Source organism: Lampris incognitus, chromosome 3, assembly GCF_029633865.1.
Source record: "Lampris incognitus isolate fLamInc1 chromosome 3, fLamInc1.hap2, whole genome shotgun sequence".
Taxonomy (NCBI): Eukaryota; Metazoa; Chordata; class Actinopteri; order Lampriformes; family Lampridae; genus Lampris; species Lampris incognitus.
This window is the reverse complement of record NC_079213.1, coordinates 5,605,341-5,625,495: the sequence shown is the minus strand read 5'-3', so window position 1 is coordinate 5,625,495 and position 20,155 is coordinate 5,605,341. Positions and strand designations below refer to the sequence as shown.

Below are 20,155 nucleotides of genomic sequence, written 5' to 3'. Positions count from 1 at the left end.
CCCTTATACTAACCTCGTTAACTATCATTTACCCTGACTTACCTCAAGTTAACACTTATTTACCCTGACTTACCTCAAGTTAACTATCATTTACCCTGACTTACCTCAAGTTAACTATCATTTACCCTGACTTACCTCAAGTTAACTTTTATTTACCCTGACTTACCTCAAGTTATCTTTTATTTACCCTGACACTACTCTCACAAAGACTCTGCTAACCTGCAGCATTAACTTACCTGTCATAAACTACTGACTGGTCATTTCATCCGGTTTACTCTTCTTCACTGGCCAGTTCATCCGGTTTACTCTTCTTTACTGGCCAGTTCGTCCGGTTTACTCTTCTTCACTGGCCAGTTCGTCCGGTTTACTCTTCTTCACTGGCCAGTTCGTCCGGTTTACTCTTCTTCACTGGCCAGTTTGTCCGGTTTACTCTTCTTCACTGGCCAGTTCGTCCGGTTTACTCTTCTTCACTGGTCATTTCGTCCGGTTTACTCTTCTTCACTGGCCAGTTCGTCCGGTTTACTCTTCTTCACTGGCCAGTTCGTCCGGTTTACTCTTCTTCACTGGCCAGTTCGTCCGGTTTACTCTTCTTCACTGGCCAGTTCGTCCGGTTTACTCTTCTTCACTGGCCAGTTCGTCCGGTTTACTCTTCTTCACTGGCCAGTTCATCGGGTTTATTCTTCTTCACTGGCCAGTTCATCCGGTTTACTCTTCTTTACTGGCCAGTTCATCCGGTTTACTCTTCTTTACTGGTCATTTCATCCGGTTTACTCTTTTTTACTGGCCAGTTCATCCGGTTTACTCTTCTTTACTGGTCATTTCATCCGGTTTATTCTTCTTTACTGGCCAGTTGATCCGGTTTACTCTTCTTTACTGGCCAGTTCATCCGGTTTATTCTTCTTTACTGGCCAGTTCATCCGGTTTACTCTTCTTTACTGGTCAGTTCATCCGGTTTACTCTTCTTTACTGGCCAGTTCATCTGGTTTACTCTTCTTTACTGGCCAGTTCATCTGGTTTACTCTTCTTTACTGGTCAGTTCATCTGGTTTACTCTTCTTTACTGGTCATCTGGTTTACTCTTCTTTACTGGTCAGTTCATCTGGTTTACTCTTCTTTACTGGCCAGTTCATCCGGTTTACTCTTCTTTACTGGCCAGTTCATCCGGTTTACTCTTCTTTACTGGCCAGTTCATCTGGTTTACTCTTCTTTACTGGTCAGTTCAACTGGTTTACTCTTCTTTACTGGCCAGTTCAACTGGTTATTCTTCTTTACTGGCCAGTTCATCCGGTTTACTCTTCTTTACTGGCCAGTTCATCTGGTTTATTCTTCTTTAGTGGTCAGTTCATCTGGTTTACTCTTCTTTACTGGCCAGTTCATCTGGTTTACTCTTCTTTACTGATCACTTCATGTGGTTCATTCTTCTTTACTGGCCAGTTCATCTGGTTTATTCTTCTTTAGTGGTCAGTTCATCCGGTTTACTCTTCTTTACTGGCCAGTTCATCTGGTTTACTCTTCTTTACTGATCACTTCATGTCGTTCATTCTTCTTTACTGGCCAGTTCATCAGGTTTATTCTTCTTTAGTGGTCAGTTCATCTGGTTTACTCTTCTTTACTGGCCAGTTCATCTGGTTTACTCTTCTTTACTGGTCAGTTCATCTGGTTTACTCTTCTTTTCTTCTTCATGGACTTTTGGTCTTTACTGGTGGCGAAGAGCACGCACACACATGTGAAACCACAACACAATTATGTGGAAATGGCAGAAACACACTTGTGTATTCAGTGTCTATTACACACATATTTCATCACCTTTCTGCGTTAATACACTTATGCCTGACCCAAACCTAGACCTCCAATAAAGCCAGGTAAACGTGCGCCGTAGTGCGACATTTTAACACTGACCCACAAATTAAAAACGGCCCTCTGGTAAAGTCCCCTTTTTTACTGGCCCAGTTTAATGATCACTTATTCATAGTGGGCACATAACGGCTTTGGTCTTCACAGTACAAGAACACACACACACACACACACACCAAACCGTTCATGTTCTTGATGTCAGTTGAACAAACATGTTGGAATTAATTATATAAGATGTAATTATATAAAACATGTAGATTTGTAAATCATTAACTTCAATGTGGGATAATTTCTCTTTATTAGGTTGACTTATCAGAATAGTGGTAAAACAACACAGGCACCACCAACTTAAACTGTGTGTGTGTGTGTGTGTTTTTGTGTGTGTGTGTGTGTGTGTGTGTGTGTGTGTGTGTGTGTGCGTGTGCAGGGGTCCAGAACACAGATGCAGGCTGGTACCAGTCATTGACGGCTCCCCTCAGCGATGACCAGAAAAAGCAGCTTCAGGAGATCTACAGCCTCTCCCAGCAGAGGAGGAGCACTGCTGCCAAGGGCCAGTGGTAAGATTGGAGACGGTCCAACATGGACCCACAGGGGGGGAGACAAGGGGAGAGCCTTGGGACAAACACGAGAGAGGAGGGGAAGTGAGAGTGACGGCTGTGATCTGATGGGCAGACAGGGCCATGTGCATACCTGGTATTAAAATACATGTTCGGGGGCGTCCGGGTGGCGCGGCAGTCTATTTTGTTGCCTACCAACACAGGGATCGCCGGTTCGAAACCCCGTGTTGCCTCCGGCCTGGTTGGGCGTCTCTACAGACACAGTTGGCCATGTCTGCAGGTGAGAAGCTGGATGTGGGTGTGTGTCCTGTTCGCTGCACTAGCGCCTCCTCTGGTCAGTCGGGGCGCTACATCCCCCTTGCGAAACTCCTCATTGTCAGGTGGGGGGAGGCGGCGGCTGGTGACTACGCATGTGGTGGGGAGGGCAGCAGCCGGCACGGCTTGGAGGAGTGGGGTAGCCGGCCAAAGTAAATTGGGGAGAAATGGGGGGTGGGGGGGGAGATCCATCTTTGGTGATCGGTTCACTCCTGCACAGCTAAAGTTACAGGTATGAACACATACAGGATAGACTGAGAAGCCTTTCCCCCAGACCGCTTTAAGACTGCTCAGACACGCATGTGACCACGCTGCTAGCTTGTGTGAAAGCAAATGCTTTCCTTTCCCGCTTAGGACCGCGGTCATCATTTGCATAAGCGGACATCCCTTCGTGCGGCGTTGTCCGCATTACAACCTCGAGTCGGCTCCCGAACTAAACATTTGCAACACAGGAAACGCATGGACGGGGATCGCAGGAAGTTGGCTCAGGTCATCCAAGTGACCTCTTCAGTCTGCAGGAGTCACTTAGATGAGTGACGAAACGCTTCTCCCACTAAACGCTGTGTCCAGATGACCTGATTCAACATCCCGTGATTTCCTTACCTGGACTATTGAGCATGCATCAAGACCTGGTGGACCGGGACACAGCCAGACCACGTGTCTACTTCCTGTCTGGTGTGACGAGTCAGTTCAAAGTAAACTCGAGGATTTCTATCGAAACCGTCGTAAATACGAGTATATTTCTTTCCTTTTTTTTTTTTTTTGGAACCCCCCCCCCCTTTTCTCCCCAATTGTATCCGGCCAATTACCCCACTTTTCCAAGCCGTCCCGGTCGCTGCTCCACCCCCTCTGCTGATCCGGGGAGGCCTGCAGACTACCACATGTGGAGTCGCCAGCCGTTTCCTTTCACCTGACAGTGACGGGTTTCACCGGGGGGGATGAGGCGCGTGGGAGGATCACGCTGTTTCCCCCAGTCCCCCCCCCCCGACCAACCAGAAGAGGTGCTAGTGCAGCACCCAGGACACACACCCACATCCGGCCTCCCACCCGCAGACACGGCCAACTGTGTCTGTAGGGACGCCCGACCAAGCCGGAGGTAACACGGGGATTCGAACCGGCGAGCCCCGTGTTGGTAGGCAACAGGATAGACCGCTACGCTACCCGGACGCCCCCATACAAGGACATTTCTAAAGAAATATATTGCAGGTAGTGATGTACAGGGTTATTTGCATATTTGGTGGGAAAGTTGCGTCGGATCATAAGAGGTTTCTGCATAACACACGTTGACATCAGGTGTGAACAGAGACCGGGTCTAAACAGGGTCTCGGTGAACGGGCACCGAGAGGAGGGAAACCGGTTGGACATCCGAGAGAGAGCAGATCGGGACGGACGAAGACTCGGTCGACGTTCCCTGCAGATGGAAGCGTGTGATGTGTCTGCTGGAACAACGGGGAGGGACCAGAGGTTGCTCACGAAAGGCGCAGTAGTCCCTCATCTCTGGACAGAGTCCGTCTGCTTAGTACTTCAGTACTTGTACTCGCCCTCTGGAAGTCCTGCTGTGTGCCTCACCCCATTACACAGTTGCGTACTTTACGTACTGCACGTACAGAGTACAGTGACTAAGGTGAAGGTCGAGTAAAAAGACAAGAAAAAGCCACGGGGTTTGTCGGGTGACTCTCCAGAGAGCGTTACAAATCCAACACAATCACATTTATGCCAAGTAACACAAAACATCACGATACACAGATGGCGGTGAAGCAACAGTTAAATAGGACGTACAGGGCTGAACAGAGGAGGGACAAGACTACGGACGGCGATATGGCTACCGATCAAATAAACCCGCCATAATGTGCCTCTGGGCGGCACGGTGGTCAGCGCGGTCGCCTCACAGCAGGAAGGTCCTGGGTTCGAACCCCCGGGGTTGTCCAACCTTGGGGGTCGTCCTCTGTGTGGAGTTTGCGCGTTCTCCCCGTGTCTGAGTGGGTTTCCTCCGGGGGCTCCGGTTTCCTCCCACAGTCCAAAGACACGTAGGTCAGGTGACTCGGCCGTACTACATTGTCCCTAGGTGTGAGTGTTGGCCCTGTGATGGTCTGGCGGCCTGTCCAGGGTGTCTCCCCGCCTGCCGCCCAATGACTGCTGGGATAGGCTCCAGCATCCCCGCGACCCCACTTGGGATAAGCGGCTTGGATAACGGAGGCACGGATACTGTGCTTCTGCTGGTGCAGTTTCTGATCTGAGCCGGTAGTTCAGTCCAAAAGTGAGGGCCCCTGAATCTGCTGGGGTACCGAGGAAGCTTCTTCTGCAGAACACTTTCTAAACCCCCTTACGAAATGTGTACGCAACGAAAACCGTCGTCGTTCTTCTTCTTCTTCTTATTATTGCTGTAATTATTCTTTTGTGTCTCTTAGAGTGGCCAGGAGCTGGCGGCAGGGGGCAGTGCGACAGAGGGAGGAGGATGAGGAAGAGAGGAGGGATGGTCTGAGCTGATCTGAACCAATGAGGACCGCTTCAGTCCGGAGCAGATCGGCGCAGACTCGACGGCTCAAGACACGACCGGGTTTTTCGGCGTACCATCAGATGTGGACTGAGCAGCAGGGACTAACACTGTACATAACCACAGCCCCCGCCGGACTTTTCCTACCACCGGGACCGGACTGTGTGTGTGTGTGTGTGTGTGTGTGTGTGTGTGTGTGTGTGGGTTTATATTTGTCTTTCTCTCTGTTTTAGATGTATGTGTGCGCTTATGGTGAGGGAAGGATCTGCATTTCATATATATCTATATATCTATCTATATCTATATATCTATATCTATATATATATCTATATATATATATATATATGTGTGTGTGTGTATATGTATATATATAGATATATATATAGCTATATATATAGATATATATATATATATCTATATAGATATATATATAGATAGATAGATATATATGTATGTATATATAGATAGATAGATAGATAGATAGATAGATAGCTATATCTATATAGATATCTATATATCTATATATATATATCTATATATGAAATATGAGTCCTTTATGTTCACGTGCACAGTGCAGTCCTTTGGTCTGTGTTGCCGTACCCGTGTGCGCGTGAGAAGCGAGTGAAACGCGAGTGTGCGATGTATGTACAGTCCACAGTATCTTCTTCTTCTTCTTCTTCTCCATAGCTGTATACGTCTTATCATCTCACGAAGAGAGGACATACGGTGATCACTGAGAGCCTTATGTCTGTCAGGGTGCCTTGTACACAGACTGTGGGCGGACTGAAGCCAAGGGTCGAAGGTCAAAGCGCCGGGACCTACGGATGCGGCGGTATCACGCATGGGAAACGTGGAGAGGGGGCGGGGGCGGGGTGCTCATGGGAGAGGAGGTTTAATTTCTTCTTCTGTTTGTTCTCTGGGTTTTGGTTTTTGTAACGGTTTTCAGAACTAACTTAAGAAAAATCATAAAGGTTCATGTAACGTCCCTCCGGGTGGCTCTGTTTTGTCATTCCTTCTCAGGAGCTTCTTCCTTTCATCCCTTTTTTTCCCGGGGAAAGATCCGGGGGAGGGCTGCAGACTACCACGTGCCTCCTCCAATACACGTGGAGTCACCAGCCGCTTCTTTACACCCGACAGTGAGGAGTTTCGCCAGGGGGACGTAGGCACCCCGACTGACCAGAGGAGGCACTAGTGCAGCGACCAGGACACACACCCACATCCGGCTTCCCACCCGCAGACACGGCCAAGTGAGTCTGTAGGGACGCCCGACCGAGCCGGAGGTAACATGGGGATTCGAACCAGCAATCCCCGTGTTGGTAGGCAACGGAATAGACCGCTACGCTACCCGAACGCCCCACCCTTTCCTCTTTCTTGCTTTCCATCCATCCATCCATTATCCAAACCACTCGTCCTGCTTAGGGTCACGGGATGCAGGAGCCTATCCCAGCAGCCATTGGGCCCCAGGCGGGGAGACACCCTGGACAGGCCGCCAGTCCATCACAGGGCCGACACATTGACACCTAGGGACAATTTTTAGTATGGCCGATTCACCTGACCTACATGTCTCTGGACTTGTAGTGCAGTGGTTAGCGCAGTTGCCTCACAGCAAGAAGGTCCTGGTTCCGAACCCAGGGGTTGTCTAACCTTGGGGGTCATCCCAGGTTGTCCTCTCTGTGAACATAGAGCTCTCTCTCTCTTTCCTTTTCCTCTCCGTCTTCCCTCCTCCCTTTAGTTCCCTGTCAATACTTGCAGACCAAGACTGTAAAAGAAAAGTTTCTGCAAAGCGGTGACAATCCATCTGGCGTCCCCGCTGGTTCTCTAAGCTGCTCTTGATGGATGTGCCAAGTCTGTAAGCAAGTTCCCTAATGTGTTGGAAACCCTCAGAAACGACAAGACGGCTGTCCTTCCCGATAATACTAATCACTCTCCGTGTTTCCCCCAATGCATGTTGCACCAGAGTACAAGTCGCACCCAGCAAAAACGCCTTGTTGCAAGGAAAAAGACACATAAGCCGCAGTTATCTGGTGGTGCAGTATTTTCAATTGAGTCACAAGATTAAACACCGCCATCTAGTGGCCTTATTTGAAATGCAGTCCGACAAAATTTCGTTGTATAAGTCATTTTGGAATATGAGTCGCAGGATTTATATAAGTTGCAGCATTTTACGATGAGACATACTTTTTAAAGGGTTTATTAATTACATTATTAATGGCTAATAACTTATTAATGAGTTTTGAAGTCTCGTTAGGAAACAACGTTGATTGGACAAAGCCAGCCGAGCACTACTTAAGCTCACTGTAGGTTCTTGCTCTACTGCATGAAAGACGACTTTTGGGTATTGATTACACAGCATTTTCAATTCGAGTTATTTGTACGGCGGTCGCTGAGAGTGTGAAGCGGGAGTCCTTAGCGGTCACGGGGTTTCCGAGAGAATGTCTCTGGGGACTCTTGTATTGATAAAACGTGGGCTCCCAACCTGGCGACCCTACGAGGTCTTTTATAACAATTAATAAGTGACATGCTGATGATCGATACAGTAACAAGTAACCTCTTCTGAAATCTTACCACTGTGTGCCTTAACTGTGAAGTGGTGCTCGGGTTACTTTAATTGCTGGAAATCATTATTTCTCCACGTTTGAAGGCCGACGTGCCCGCTCGCCTGTCAGTATTTCTATTACGATAATTTGTCAAAGAGGAGCGCGTTCGCCCTTCACTGCCGTCTCTGGGATTTGCGGCCTTGCTTTTTCAAGCTCGCTTGAACACGTTTGTTGGGGTGATACGTGAAGGGATACAAACTCGATTTACCTTTGATGCCAGGAAAGGTACATTCAGGGTTCCTGCTCTTTTTAAGAAATTGTTTTCCAGGCCGGGCGGCACGGTGGCGCAGTGGTTAGCGTGGTCGCCTCACAGCAAGCAGGTCTTGGGTTCGAGCCCGGGGTAGTCCAACCTTGGTGGGTCATCCCAGGTCGTCCTCTGGGGGGAGTTTGCATGTTCTCCCCGTGTCTGCGTGGGTTTCCTCCGGGGGCTCCAGTTTCCTCCCACAGTCCAAAGACATGTAGGTCAGGTGAATCAGCCGTACTAAACTGTCCCTAGGTGTGTATGTGTGATGGCCTGGCGGCCTGTCCAGGGTGTCTCCCCGCCTGCCGCCCAATGACTGCTGGGCTAGGCTCCAGCATCCCCGCGACCCTGAGAGCAGGATCGGCGGTTGGGATGATGGATGGATTCATTTTCCAGGCCTTTGTTTTTAAGGTCGTTTCCCATGACTTTTGCTTTTGCTTATACATGGCAGCCAAGGCTCACACAAGGTTTTAATAATTCAGTATTAGCAATCGGCGGAAACCCCCAGGGTTGTGTCAGGGGATCGCATGTAAGCGTATCTGATGTGACGGACGGGAAACTGTAAAGATTGGACCGAGAGAGAGCGGGTAGAAAGATTAGACGAGAGACAGAGTGGATAGAAAGATTAGACCGAGAGAGTGGATAGAAAGGGAGAAAATTCATATGCGGGCATCAGAACTTAGCTGAGTGGGATGAGGAGGTTTTGTTTTCTCTCGAGCGATTGAAGTGTGCGGGTGAGCGAGGCAGATAAGGACGGCGTGAGCCGGGGAGAGTTGGACCGACACACGAATGGTGTTTACCAAGGCAGCTGGCGCTGTGCGTGCGTGCGTGTTGTACTGTTGAGACGACTGTGTACTCCCCTATGCCAGTTCCCTGTTTGGTGTGAGCAATCTCAGGCAGTGACCTACATACCTGGATGGATTGCCTGATAAATAGACGAGTGCATAGGCAGGAAATGGAAGGGAGTAGAATCGCTTCATTTTTTTCCGACTGGAACTTTGAATGTCGCAGGAGACAGCTTGAGACACATGAACAAAATATGCTAATAAGTATATGAATAAAGGATCGTTTGTCCCTTACTATATTGATAAATCATACTTTTTGCATGGAAATACTATACCAATATACTGATAATGATATGATGTATGAATACTCTACTACTCGTAGCGAATTCAGGGGGCAGCTGAGAATCCGCCGCAGCCGGGAATCGAACCCGGGTAGCGCAGACCGTGAGCGACCGCGCTAACCAGTTAACTAAAGGGTCCGACCCATTAGCCAATGGCTAGCGAGTCTAGTCATCCGTGGTCGTTACGTTACACTACCCCCCACCCCCCACCCCTTCGGGAAGCGCGCTTCAGCATACCAGCTCCCTCGCGCCTCTGGGCGGACGCGCTTCCTCACGGTCTCACCATCCCGCTTATGACCCCAATGTAGCGAATTCATCCCAGCTAGCAAATAATCTTTGGCCCAGATGTGGCCCACATCTGCAGTTATCTTAACGGCCCACATTTGGCCTTGAATGACGGCGTCGACTCAGGGTGAGTGTGGCTGCCTCAACTCAGCCACAGGTCCACCTCATATGGCCCACATCTGGCTCACATAGTATGTGCTGTAATCCAAGTCAAGCCCGGTTCATTACACTTGGGCCATGTTTGGCCCACACAACACTTGCCGTAACCCAAGTCAGGCCCGGCTTATGACATTTGGGCCACATCTGGCCCACACAACAGTTGCCAGTGCCGTAAATGAGCTGTAAGTACCAAAAGTGCCCCAGATTAGGCCCAGATGTGTCTGCTATCTGGGAGGGGGCAGCCAGCAACTACCACTGCAGCTGGGAATCAAATCCGGATAGCCCAGACTACGGGCGACTGCGCTAACCAGTCAACTTAAGGGTCCGACCCGTTAGCAAAGGGCTAGCGAGTCTAGTCATCCGTGGTCGTTACAATATAATGTCTGCCCAGTGATGGACTGGCGACCTGTCCGGGGTGTTTTCCCTGCCTCCCACCCAATGACTGCTGGGATAGGCTCCAAGACCCGCAACCCTGATTAGGAGAAGTGGCTTGGAAATGGATGATATAATACCACTATAATTCACTAATAATGTGCCATAATAACCCTTCTGTTGTCTTAGGGGTCAGAAAGGCCCAACAGTGTTTAACAGCAGAGAAAAGACTAAATGATCTTTTTTCAACCTGAAATTTGACTTTTCCTACATGGACCCCAACGTTAGAAAAAGGGAAACGTTGTTTTTGTTCATATTTCGGTGAAAGCTGTACACCGCTAGAGTGCTAAGATTGTCTCGGGATCATGTCTGACCCTACGACATGTTTGGGTCATGTGTGACCCTATAAAAACGAGTGGTGTCCACTGATTAAATGCAGTCTTTCTGCTGTGAAGCGGGAAAACCCAGATAGTCACACAGCTGGCGATTAATGACGTGTCGTGCAAAATATATGTGCGGTTTAAAATTAAATCAAAGTCGCTTTAACTTAGAGGGGTAATGAAAAGTCAACATGCGGCGTTACGTTGACGGCTTTTGACAATGCTGCAGAGTCCTTGGGTTTTCTGCAAATGCGTCACATCCGCACACACACACACACTCCATGCTGTGCATCAATGCATTGTTCTTGGCTAGGACACACACAAGGGCACCTCCACTGTTGTGTGTAAATAAATGCGTGTGCGCCCGTGTGTGCATGAAACTGCGAACTGGAACAAAGCTGCTGACCGTCGCTCCGACCACAGACGGAGTCTCAACGTTAACGGGAACGACGAGTGTTGCTTTGACCTGACACAATCTGACTAATGGAGGGCGTTGCGCTGTCCTCAATGCGAGGCCTGGGGCCCCTTGGAGTGGCCATTAGACAGCCCCGCTCTGGCCCTAACTTTCACGACCCATTTTTCAGTTAATAAAGGCAGAATTTATTGTTTTTTATGATACACTTACCTGCTGGGCTGCGTGTCTCGTGTAGCAGTTAGTTGCCTAGCTATTAACTATTAGCCTAGTTAATCACTAATTGATTGTGGATTAAACGTCCCACCTGCCGCTGCCCCTGCCTCGGAGTCCACTAGTCCCCCTCGCTGCACCCCTGAGGGCATATGTAGTCCAACACCATTGTCCCTAATGCTCTTCACAGATGAGTAACACTCAAATTGTGCTGTCTGAAGCACCACTGGTGATAATTAAACAGGCGACCACATCGTCGGGCCGCAGTGTGACTCAGCGCCTCGTTTGCTGGCCGTCAAGCAGCCAGCTGTAGTGGTGAACTCGAGCGCCATTGCGGTAGATGCGCCGTGGGTTTAAGAACTTGAATAATGACATTTTATTTTCCCCCCTATCGGATGCAAAAACAGATCAGCCTTTTTCATCGTGGGTAGGAAAGTGAACTGTGCAGCAGATGGGAGACTCAAACAGTACACCGACACAGACCTCATAGCTCAAAAAAATATGGTACAACCAGAGGCGTCCCAAGTCACATGACTTGGACTCAAGTCGCACATTTGATGACTTTAGTCTGGACTTGACAAAACTGAGAAAGACTTGTAACTCGACTTTGACCTTTAGCACCAATGACTCGTGACTTAACTGGGACTTCACGGGGGCCCAGTGGTCAGCACTGTTGCCTCACAGCGAGAAGGTCCTGGGTTCGAACCCCAGGCTGTGCCAGGTCCTTTCTGTTGCGTGGGTTTCCTCGTGTGTGTGTGTGGGGGCCCTGTGATGGCCTGTCCAGGGTGTCTCCCCGCCTGCCGCCCAATGACTGCTGGGATAGGCTCCAGCATCCCTGCGACCCTGCGAGCAGGATAAGCAGTTTGGATAATGGCTGGATAGATGGGTTTCCTCCGGGTGCTCCAGTTTCCTCCCACCATCGAAAAGACACGCATGTTAGGGTTAATACTCCTGCCTGTGCCCCTGAGCAAGGCAAGGGAAAGAACGAGAGAACATTCTGGCCCAGCTCGGGGCTCGGCTGGTTTCGTAACGAGCGCTGAGTCGCGGATGCGGGGGATTACAGTGGCGGAGGAGGAGGAGGAGGCCTTGATTTGAGGACGTGCGGCCTCCCGGGGGCGCCTGGTTGAAAAGGTGCTGTTCCTCCTGCCGGTAGGAGACACAAGTCAAAGCCGACCGATCCTCTGAGCGGCGGCCTTGATCCAGAGTTTCGAGCAGAGGCGGCGGATCCGAACCGCCCCACCGGGAGGTGAAGCATCCCCGAAGCAGACGTGACCGCAATAATGAGGCTGGCTGGTCAAAGCGAGGGGGAAAAAAGAAGGTGAGAGGAGCAGAGAAGAAGGGAGGAGCGGGAAAAGCGAGTTTTCAAGGCTGCCGCTTAGCCCTTTCATCTCTCCCTTTTGGTCCCTCTCCTTCTCCCTCTCTCCCCCTCTCCCGCTCCCTCTTTCATCTGGTTGTTTTGCCTGACTTCCCCTGGAGGCAGCGGCTTCCCGTCTTTTCCTGGTTCCCTTTCTTCCCGTTTTCCACTTTAATCTCCCGCTCCACCCTTCAGTCCCCTGCCCCTGCTGTAATGTCTCTGATCAACAGGGGGCGCCTGTCCGAGGGCGAGGCCAGAGAACTGGTTCCCTGGCGAAGTGCACATGAGGCCTTGGCCTGGGCTCGCCCTCTGAGCCCCCACATCAGCCCTCTGTCCCAGCCGCTGCCCCGGCAATTAGTAACTCCACTAATGAGGCGTGTGTGTGTGTGTGTGTGAGAGAGAGAATAAAGAGGAAAAAAGGCGGGAAATGCAGAGTAATTTTGTGTTCACACCAAACGCGAAGCAAAGATCCGCACCGGCCGACGCGAGTGGCGCGAGCACGCCGATTTCGCGTCGTTCGCGTGTTCGCGCGAGCTGAAAAAAAAAATCAACTTGAGCAAGAAATTCGCGTGACGCTGTGTCGCGTGAGCCTATCAGCGGTTGAGATTCTCCTGACGTCACTGACGTCCTGCTGAGTCAGAAAATGGAGGACAGCCTGATCGTCGCGGGTTCCGCGGACTCGATCCTGCGGCCAAATTCCCGCGAGTAACGCGAATAAAAACAAATGATCCCGCGATCAAGCTCGCGCACGTAAAGCGAGGCGAAATTCGCGTTTGGTGGGAACACAACACAACACAGCATAACACAACACAGCATAACACAGCACAACACAACACAGCACAGCACAGCACAACACAACACAACACAACACAGCACAACACAACACAACACAGCATAACACAACACAGCATAACACAACACAGCACAACACAACACAACACAGCATAACACAACACAACACAACATAACACAACACAACACAGCACAACACAACACAACACAACACAGCATAACACAGCACAACACAGCACAGCACAACACAACACAGCACAACACAACACAGCATAACACAGCATAACACAACACAGCACAGCATAACACAACACAGCATAACACAACATAACACAACACAACACAGCACAACACAACACAACACAGCATAACACAACACAACATAACACAGCACAACACAACACAGCACAGCACAGCACAACACAACATAACACAACACAACACAGCACAACACAACACAACACAGCATAACACAACACAGCATAACCAACACAGCACAACACAACACAACACAGCATAACACAACACAACACAACACAACATAACACAACACAACACAACACAGCACAACACAACACAACACAACACAGCATAACACAGCACAACACAGCACAGCACAACACAACACAGCACAACACAACACAGCATAACACAGCATAACACAACACAGCACAGCATAACACAACACAGCATAACACAACATAACACAACACAACACAGCACAGCACAACACAACATAACACAACACAACACAGCACAACACAACACAACACAGCATAACACAACACAGCATAACACAACACAGCACAACACAACACAACACAGCATAACACAACACAACACAACATAACACAACACAACACAGCACAACACAACACAACACAACACAGCATAACACAGCACAACACAGCACAGCACAACACAACACAACACAGCATAACACAGCACAACACAACACAGCATAACACAACACAGCACAGCATAACACAACACAGCATAACACAACACAACACAGCACAACACAACACAGCATAACACAGCACAACACAGCATAACACAACACAGCATAACAACACAACACAACACAGCATAACACAGCATAACACAGCATAACACAGCACAGCACAACACAACACAACACAACACAGCATAACACAGCACAACACAACACAGCACAACACAACACAACACAGCATAACACAGCACAACACAACACAGCATAACACAACACAGCACAACACAACACAGCACAACACAACACAACACAGCACAACACAACCCAGCATAACACAGCACAACGCAACACAACACAGCATAACACAGCACAACACAGCACAACACAACACAACACAGCATAACACAACACAGCACAACACAACACAGCACAACACAACACAACACAGCACAACACAACACAACACAACACAGCACAGCACAGCACAGCACAGCACAACACAACACAACAGGGATGACAATGACATGCTTTTGCATTAAGAGAGAGAGTGTGTGTGTGTGTGTGTGTGTGTGTGTGTGTGTGTGTGGTTAGTGGGGGTTTGTCACTCATGTACCTGCTGACTGCTGATCCGATTGCTTTGTAGAGTCACTGTCAGCCTCTGCCTGTCCCTAACAGACACACACACACACACACACACACACACACACACACACACACACACACACACACACACACACACACACACACACACACACACACCTCTTACTGCAACAATATCTCACTCTTCCTCTATTTCTGTGTTTCCATTTCACCTTTCTTTGCAGGAGGGAGCGTCTCGTCATGTTGTTTTGTTTTTTCAAACCAAAGTTCGGTCAACTTTAAACCATTACACGACATTTAAACCATTAAAACCAGTACACGACATTTAAACCATCAAAACCATTAGACGACATTTAAACCATCAAAACCATTAGACGACATTTAAACCATTAAACCATTAGACGACATTTAAACCATTAGACGACATTTAAACCATTAAAACCATTAGACGACATTTAAACCATTAAACCATTGGACGACATTAAAACCATTAGACTACATTTAAACTATTAAACCATTAGCCGACATTAAAACCATTAGACGACATTTAAACCATTAAAACCATTAGACGACATTAAAACCATGAGACGACATTTAAACCATTAAACCATTAGAGGACATTTAAACCATTAGAAGGTCAGGTGACGGTACCGGACGGGTTTAGAAGGACCGTCATCCCGCGGGCCTCGTTTCGCTGCTGCTGTTATTAAGAGAGGCAAGTCGGTTCCCTGGAGGATGCGGACCACCAGCTGCTCGTGTCGGAGACCCGGCAGAGTCGCTGATTAGTGAGGGCACCAATTAACCACCGCGCATGGTCTCCAGCTGGCTGGCGCGAGACATGAATGGCAATGAGCCGCTGTGGCCACAAGGGGGAGAGCAGATGTTCTGCATGTCTTGTCTGCTGCCTGCCATCGGCACCGCATGATGGACCCCCCCCCCCCACACACACACACATACATACACATACTTGACTCCTCTCTCTCTCTCTCTCTCTCTCTCTCTCTCTCTCTCTCTCTCTCTCTCTCTCTCTCTCTCTCTCTCTCTCTCTCTCTCTTTGGCTCTGGCTCTCGCGCTCTCTTTGGCTCGCTCTCTGTCTTTGTCTCTCGCTCTCTCTCGCTCTCTCTCTCTCTTTGGCTCTCTCTCGCTCTGTCTGGCACGCGCTCTCTTTGGCTCCCAGGTTGAGCCCTCGATCTTTTCTCTGCTGCAGCGGTGGTTCAGGGGTTTAGGAGCGGTGGCTCAGGGGTTTGGGAGCGGTGGCTCAGGGTTTTGGGAGCAGTGGCTCAGGGGTTTAGGAGCGGTGGCTCAGGGGTTTGGGAGCGGAGGTTCAGGGGTTTGGGAGCGGTGGCTCAGGGGTTTGGGAGCGGTGGCTCAGGGGTCTGGGAGCGGTGGCTCAGGGGTTTGGGAGCGGTGGCTCAGGGGTTTAGGAGCGGTGGCTCAGGGGTTTGGGAGCGGTGGCTCAGGGGTTTGGGAGCGGTGGCTCAGGGTTTTGGGAGCGGTGGCTCAGGGGTTTAGGAGCGGTGGCTCAGGGGTTTAGGAGCGGAGGTTCAGGGGTTTGGGAGCGGTGGCTCAGGGTTTTGGGAGCGGTGGCTCAGGGGTTTAGCAGCGGTGGCTCAGGGGTTTAGCAGCGGTGGCTCAGGGTTTTGGGAGCGGTGGCTCAGGGTTTTGGGAGCGGTGGCTCAGGGGTTTAGGAGCGGTGGCTCAGGGGTTTAGGAGCGAAGGTTCAGGGGTTTGGGAGCGGTGGCTCAGGGTTTTGGGAGCGGTGGCTCAGGGGTTTGGGAGCGGTGGCTCAGGGGTCTGGGAGCGGTGGCTCAGGGGTTTGGGAGCGGTGGCTCAGGGTTTTGGGAGCGGTGGCTCAGGGTTTTGGGAGCGGTGGCTCAGGGGTTTAGGAGCGGTGGCTCAGGGGTTTAGGAGCGGAGGTTCAGGGGTTTGGGAGCGGTGGCTCAGGGTTTTGGGAGCGGTGGCTCAGGGGTTTGGGAGCGGTGGCTCAGGGGTCTGGGAGCGGTGGCTCAGGGGTTTGGGAGCGGTGGCTCAGGGTTTTGGGAGCGGTGGCTCAGGGTTTTGGGAGCGGTGGCTCAGGGGTTTAGGAGCGGTGGCTCAGGGGTTTAGGAGCGGAGGTTCAGGGGTTTGAGAACTGTGGCTCAGGGTTTTGGGAGCGGTGGCTCAGGGGTTTAGCAGCGGTGGCTCAGGGGTTTAGCAGCGGTGGCTCAGGGTTTTGGGAGCGGTGACTCAGGGGTTTAGGAGCGGTGGCTCAGGGGTTTAGGAGCGGAGGTTCAGGGGTCTGGGAGCGGTGGCTCAGGGGTCTGGGAACGGTGGCTCAGGGTTTTGGGAGCGGTGGCTCAGGGGTTTAGCAGCGGTGGCTCAGGGGTTTAGGAGCAGAGGTTCAGGTTTTTGGGAGAAGTTTTCAAAGACAGCCTGTTTGTCTTCGGTCCGAGGTCCACGGCAGCACAGTGCAGACGTCTGACCTTGGTTACTGTAGTATTCGTGTAACCTATCAGTTGATACGACAGGATATGACATATGACGTACACTTGATACGACAGGATATGACATAGGGTGTACGGAAGTACTGGACGTCAGAGACGTCATGGGGATGCCCCGATGGAGTTCATTAAAGACATACAAATTGAGTAAACTACCTCGTTCATCATACCGTATCAATGAATACGACATGGTGCCAGAGCAGTTGATCGAACTCACGTCAAAGAGAGAGAAGATGGATTCCCAGGGCGTTCCGAGCCCTAGGATGGACTGGGATTCGACAGCATGTGAGCTAATGTGCTCAGGCCCACGACGTTTGTAAGACGAAGAAGCAAAGTGCAGTTATCTTCTACAACGGGTGGGAGAAAAAGGACGCGACGTCTCCATCACATGGACACTGACAGCTGCTGAAGCTACGTTTCTGAAAACGTATTAAGATAGATAGGAGAAGTACGTGATTCCTAAAGCTAACCCGATTTTTGCTAGGTACAAGTTTCATGAAAAGATGCAGAACGCGGGAGAGTCCTTTGAGAATTTTGTAACAGAGCTAAAGTTACTCGTTAAAGACTGTAACTATGCTAACAACGATGAAATGGTCCGGGATAGGACTGTTTTTGTAACCGGCTCACCATGAGTGCGTGAGAAACTGCTTACCCACGGACCAGATTTGCCTTAGAGAAAGCCATCGAAATCGCTAGATGGCATGAGCTAGCACAGGAACAGATCAGAACGATGGTTGGTAGCCGTGCCAGTAGCGATGCGGCTGTACATGCTGTAAATAAGAAGCCCAACAGGAATGAAACAGTTAGCCACAGACAGGGGCGATATGCCAAAGGAAATGATGACCACAAACAATACAGAAATGAGAAGTGTGGATATTGTACACGGGAACACAATGACGATGAGGTCTGTCCAGCAAAAGGGAAACAGTGTAGTAAGTGTAAGAAATTTAATCGCTTTGCTAAAGCATGCAAGACAGGACCACAACGACAAAGATACACAGGAAAAGTGCATGGCATAGTAGAAGATGACAATGTGACCGAGGATGAATCCTGCATAGACACAGTTACTAAGAATCCCAAAAGGCAAGCATTTGTTGAACTGGAGCTGAGACCAAAAAGGCACAAACTGAAGTTTAAACTGGAAACAGGTGCTGATGTAAACACAATACCGAGAGACATTTATGACAGGGACTTTAGAGAGGTAGATCTAAGACCAGCAGAACTAAAACTCAGTGAATATGGTGGCCAAGCACTGCATGTGACAGGGATGTGTGACCTAGAATGCAAGTACAAAGACACTACTGTCATGCGAGAGTTTTACATAGTCAGTACACAGGGCCCACCTGTCCTAGGCCTGCAAGCCTGCCTAGAGACAGGTTTAGTCAAACTGGTGCTATCTGTAGATGCTGCACAAAATGAACCTACTAACATTATGGCTGAGTACTCTGATGTGTTTAAGGGCATTGGACAGTTCCCAGGAGAATGCACAATACACCTGAAACCGGATGCAGTACTAGTGGTGTACCCTTCACGACGGATTCCACTCAAGCTCTGCAACCGTTTGAAAGAAGAGCTGGATGAGATGGAAAGAGCTGGAGTCACCCAGAAGGTAACAGAACCTACAGAATGGGTAAATGCAGTGGTGGTTGTTGAAAAACCCAGCACTGGCAGACTGAGAATATGCCTTGACCTCAAAGACCTGAATCAGGCAAAACAAAGACCACATTACCCAATGCCTACATTAGATGACATCACACCAAAGCTGGCTGGAGCACAATATTTCAGTGTGATTGATGCACGGTCAGGCTACTGGGCGATCAAACTAACAGAAGAGTCTTCAATGTTGACAACCTTTAACACTGTGGTTGGCCGGTACAGGTTTCTCCGCCTTCCTTTTGGTGTCATTTCAGCACAGGATGAGTTCCAGAGGAGGATCGATGAGACCTACGAGGGCCTCAGTGGCGTTGCAGCCATCGTTGACGACATTCTGGTGTATGGCAGCACAAAAGAGGAGCACAACGCAAACCTACGGGCCATGCTGCAGAGGACGAAGGAAAGAGGGGTAAAGTTAAACCCAGATAAATGTGTCATCTGTGTTCCAGAGGTCAAATACTTCGGGCACAGGCTGACTCGTGAAGGCATCAAACGAGACCCAGGCAAGGTGGAAGCCATCAGAGATATGGAGCGACCTCAGAACAAGGCAGAGCTTGAGACAATACTGGGGATGACCAACTATCTGGCCAGATTCGCACCCAGATTGTCAGAGGTGAATGCACCACTACATAAACTACTGAAGGAAAGCAGTGAGTTTGTATGGGATGCAACACACGACAAGGCATTCCAGAACATGAAAGATCTCATTGTACAGGAACCAGGTCCAGTCCTCACGTACTTTGATCCAGAAAAGGAACTGACACTACAGGCTGATGCATCCAAGAGTGGCCTCGGAGCAGTGCTCCTACAGTAAGGTAGGCCAGTTGCGTATGCCTCAAAGTCACTAAATCAGTCTGAAGAAAACTATGCTCAAATTGAGAAGGAGCTCTACGCGGTCCTCTTGGGGTGTAAGCGCTTTCACCAATACGTGTATGGTCGCCACGTAGTCATCGAGTCTGACCACAAGCCTCTCGACTCGATACTGAGGAAACCCCTCGCAGCGGCACCAGTCAGACTTCAACGCATGATACTGCAACTGCAAAGATATGACATCACTATCATGCACCGCCCCGGAAAAGACATTCCAGTCGCAGACACATTGTCCAGGAAGTCAATCGTCACCGACGAGACCAATCTGAGTGAAGGCATGGATGCCCAAGTACACATGCTCATGAGTAACCTACCTGTGAGTGACAGGAAGCTTATGGAAATCCAGGCAGCTACATCCAGAGATGCACAGCTCACCGTGTTGAAACAGGTAATTCGGGCTGGCTGGTCTGAATCAAGAAAGAAGTGTCCACCCAGTGTTGCTGAATA

General features: G+C 49.8%; 1 protein-coding gene across 2 annotated transcripts in view; it reads left to right on the top strand.

Moving 5' to 3' along the window:
- Positions 1–5,483, top strand: part of ipo8 (importin 8) — a 48,262-nt gene extending 42,779 nt beyond the window's left edge. For both annotated transcript variants that reach the window (XM_056276145.1, XM_056276144.1), the window contains exons 24-25: positions 2,281–2,410; positions 5,134–5,483. In XM_056276145.1, the coding sequence (XP_056132120.1) occupies positions 2,281–2,410; position 5,134 (131 nt within the window). In that variant the 3' untranslated portion in view covers positions 5,135–5,483. The remainder of the gene's footprint in view (positions 1–2,280; positions 2,411–5,133) is intronic.
- The last annotated feature ends 14,672 nt before the right edge of the window (positions 5,484–20,155 follow it).